Source organism: Cylas formicarius, unplaced genomic scaffold, assembly GCF_029955315.1.
Source record: "Cylas formicarius isolate icCylForm1 unplaced genomic scaffold, icCylForm1.1 PGA_scaffold_12__32_contigs__length_19106922, whole genome shotgun sequence".
Classification (NCBI taxonomy): domain Eukaryota; kingdom Metazoa; phylum Arthropoda; class Insecta; order Coleoptera; family Brentidae; genus Cylas; species Cylas formicarius.
In genome coordinates this window covers 3125873-3130185 of record NW_026844225.1, presented here as the reverse complement: position 1 = coordinate 3130185, position 4313 = coordinate 3125873, and the positions used below count along the sequence as shown (strand labels likewise).

The window sequence follows — 4313 nt, the reverse complement described above, 5'->3', positions numbered from 1 at the left end:
CGAAGGTAAAATTAAATCAAATCTAGTGCGTAAAAAGCGACCAAAAAGCATTTTTGCTGGACATTCTTGGGTCGTAGTGTGCGGTGTATTGCGGTATTGAAAAAGAAAAGCATCTAAAATAAGTTGTAAATCGGTCACCCCATCCGCATATCCTTTGCGTAACGCTCTTTTTGCAATTTTGACGCCTGATTCGGCCAGCCCGTTCGTTTCCGGATGATATGGAGCACCCGCTTTGTGAATGATCCCCAAACTTGCCAAAAAATTTTGGAATTCCTCGGAAGTAGATATATAGTGCCGATATAAGCAACAGAAACCGTACATAACCTCAATTTCCTAACCCCCGCGCAGCGAGGGCCCCCCGCGCGTGGCGTCCTAGTGTCCCCCCTGTCTACCAGAGTGCGCTCCGCCCCCCACCCAGCTTGTGTAGCGTCCTGTTTTGCCCCGGTTCCGCCCGTCGCTGCTAGATGTCGCGCGCTCCGACCATCGTAGGCTCCCCCGGTAGAGGGCGGTGACGGTGCGGCGCGGTGACGCGGTGGATCGGGAGGATAATTAAATAAACTTGAATTTTCATATATTTTATTTTATTTTATTTATAAAATTGGTCTGGCGAGGAGTTTCTTCTTCTTTTTATGTCGATTCAGTCGACCATCCCATTGTTCCTGTTCCTTGCGTTGTTCTTCTTCCCGTTCCCGGGAGGAAATCTAAATACGAAGTGCACTCCTCGCCGTCCCACTCCGTCGACCACCCACCCGGGTACTCCTGCTGCTCCTTTGTTTCTTTTGATCCACCGGGTTCCTCCTGCTGCTGGTGATGTTCCCTTGTCGTTTCATGTCGTACCGGGAATTCTAATCCCCGGTACTCTTTGTGTGATTTGAATATGTGACGCCCTAAGCGATGCGCCAACATAATATGCGACTTGTCATACGGACAAACCGCGATTTTTTCTAGAACAAAACAAAGTATGATATGTAGCGTTTCCTATAAAACACACATTTTTTTTAAACAAAAATTCCAAAAAGGGGGGTTATCAAATTATTTTAAAAATTGTTTTTTAAGTTATACGCGCATACCAAAATTCACGTTTCAATTCACTGTCATTTAAATGTAAGTGTATTATTGTCAAAAGGGCAAACTGCAATTTTTTAGTACAAAAAATAAACAAAAATATGTATATATTTCGCGTTTTCCCCATAAAACGCACATTTTTGAAACAAAACTTTCAGTAAGTGGGGGTCATCAAATAATTTTAAAAATTGTTTATTTTTTAAAAGTTAAAATTCCCTATTCGCTGTCATTTAAAAGATATTAAAAACGCTCAATTTAATTCGATTATTATTGTCAAAAAAGCAAACTGCAATTTTTTAGTACAAAAAATAAAACATATTTCGCGTTTTCCCCATAAAACGCACATTTTTGAAACAAATTTAAAAATTGTTTATTTTTTAAAAGCCAAAATTCCCTTTTCCATTCACTGTCATTTAAAAGATATTAAAAACACTCAATTTAAATCGGTTATTATGCAACGTAAAAAAGATGAGTATCATATTTTAAAAACAGGTAGAAACTAACCAAAAAAGTGATAACCCAAACTGAAACCCACAAGAAAAGACGCGCACTGTATAAAGGTAATTAAAATATAAAACTTACCAGTTGTAGGGTCGTAGGGAAATGGACATCGCACTTCTGTATTCATTGCACTGAATATAGTCTATAATACACCTGCAACGTATTTATACACATGCACTCCCTTCCATGGTTGAATTAAAAGTCGAAATGTCTCCTACCCACAAGCACCAATGCCGATTTGAATAGACGCGATGTTGTCGCCAGACAACCGTGCAGGTAGGAGTCTCAGGGTCAACACGCTTTCACACGGGAACGCAACCGCTTCGGACGTTGGACGAACGTATGTTGCCGCAAAAGATCAAGGCCAACTTGCTTTCATTTTTTACAATCTCCGTATGGGATGTGGAATTTCAAAACGCGCCGAGTCTAAATGTCAAGTTGTTTTGCTTGTTAAGAATAATAATTAATTGCCCGTTTATATTTGCTCCGTGGGATTAACGTAATGGGAAAAATTTGTTGCAACGCATGTGGAGGTGTCTTCGTTTGTTAACTTTTAGAAAGTATTCTCGCACCGTATAAATACATCTCATTTTTCTCTATTTTGTCAGTAGTTGTTTTTGGTATTATTCGTGCAACGTGGAAGCTAACTTAGTGGTTTGGTGTTAGTACAAAAAAGCAGTAAGTACCTTTTTTATTGTTTTATTTTAATTCTTTAACATTTGTTATTATTTTATAAAGGTCTTAAAGATCATCTTAGTACTCTCAACCCGTAACCGCAAATAGAATAGCAGCAATCTTAAGCGTAAGTTTTTTTTATTTTTTTTATTTTGAGATAAAATAATTAATAATAATTTATAGATAGAGTTAAGTCAACTGAATCAAACCTGTCTTGCAGAAGGTGATTTTGAGCAGCCGATTGTCAAACTGCATGAATTGCCGATAGGCGTTCCGTTTAAAATTACTAGAGCCAAAATTGTTAATACAAAATTTGGCAATTCCGTGTTGCTGCAATTAGAAAATTCCGTAGTGTTTCTTCCTACTCGCGTGACAGAAGCTTTCCGTCCGAGACTAGAACACTTTGCGTCGGGGCAGTACAAACTGGTCTACGAGGGATCCAAAGATATTGGAAAGCCCAACTCTTTAAAGAAATTCAAAATAATTCAAAATTAATCAACATATTATACAGGGTAAGTCTTATTTACTGTTATATATTTAATAAACCACGATGCGCGTAAAGCAGATCATTCATAGAGCGCAAATCTTAATTTTAACCTTACAAAAATTAAAAAAGCATATTTCCGACAAGTTCACTCTTAGAGATAGTGATGTGTGGCTTAGGAGACTAAATAAAAATATTGAATCTTGCAACCAAATCGTTTCTAACGAAAAGGATTTATCTATTGGGTTAAAAAGAAAATTACAAACTACAATTCAACATCTGAAAGCTATTAGAAAAATTATTCTTAATTATCAACATAAGCATTTTGGATTGGGATTACAAAGTAGTAGCCGCGAGACAAACACAAATGAAATGGTTGTATGGGAATCGGTAGCGTCGTGTTTCCAGGGAAGAGTTCAGACCGGTGTCATAATTAATTTACTTCATAAAGATTTAATTCAATTTTTAAACGATTGTCGTCCAATATTTCAACAAAAAATTAGTCAAATTTTAAAGAAATTTTTATTGCTGAAAGTAAATACCACATTTTGCGGTGAATTTATTAAGACAAAAAATGATGTCCAAGGCGAAGTTGATGTTAAATATCTGAGTACCGGAAATGCTGTAGTTGATTTAGGAACAGAATTGAATGATTGGTTTGTTGAAAATGTGCAAGATAAAATTTTAAATCAAATGTCAGAGTTTCAGGAACGTGATTCCGGGTGGGCTTTAAATAATATTATTTATTTAGAGATTAACATTAATAAATTTGAAATGGGTAACGGATCATCCTTCGTTGAGTTGCCTAAAGAAATTGCAAATAAAAGGGCTTGTATTAATATTAGAAATGACGATCAAGCGTGTTTTTTTGGTCAGTTGTATGCGGACTCTTTCCAGCACGTTTTCGTCAGTATTTACCCTCCTCATATCCATACTACAAAAGTGTTTTGAAAACTGAAAATTTACAAACACCTATGGAAATGAATAAAATTAGCAAATTTGAAAAAGACAATGATATTTCCATCAATGTTTATATCTTAGAGTTCAATAAAAATGAAAAAACTAGTTTTTATTCCGTGCTACCTGCACGATTAACTAAAGAAACACGCGAAAAACATTCAAATTTGTTGTTAATAGAAAATAAATATTATCCAAAAGTTAATGATTTTGATCCTGATCCGCAAGATAATGATCATGAAGAAATAAAATATCACTATTGTTACATTAAAAATTTGTCTCGATTAGTTTCCTCACAGCTCAGTAAATATAATCACAAGAAATACATTTGCGATAGGTGTTTGAATTATTTCAATAACGAAACTCGTCTACATGACCACGAAACAATATGTTCCAGTTTCAATGAGTATAAAGTGTCTTTTCCCAAATATGATTACGTTGAATTTCGAAACCATATATATAAACAAAGGACTCCGTTTGTAATTTACGCCGATTTTGAGAGTCAATTGAGAAAAGTAAATTTGAAAATTTCAGATAAAACCTCGAAATACCAAAAGCACGAAGCTTACAGTGCTGCATATTACTTTAAATGTTCTTATGATGATTCAATATCATTTTTCAAAAGTTATCG

General features: G+C 35.6%; 1 protein-coding gene across 1 annotated transcript; it reads right to left on the bottom strand.

The window, feature by feature from the left end:
* Positions 1-448: 448 nt before the first annotated feature.
* On the bottom strand, positions 449-4049 carry LOC132695803 (uncharacterized). The gene is made up of 2 exons (XM_060660282.1): positions 1648-4049; positions 449-944 (listed from the first exon to the last, which is right to left on the bottom strand). Exons 1-2 carry the CDS (start codon positions 1691-1693, stop codon positions 628-630), a joined length of 363 nt encoding a protein of 120 aa, XP_060516265.1. The 5' UTR covers positions 1694-4049; the 3' UTR covers positions 449-627.
* Between the last annotated feature and the right edge of the window lie 264 nt (positions 4050-4313).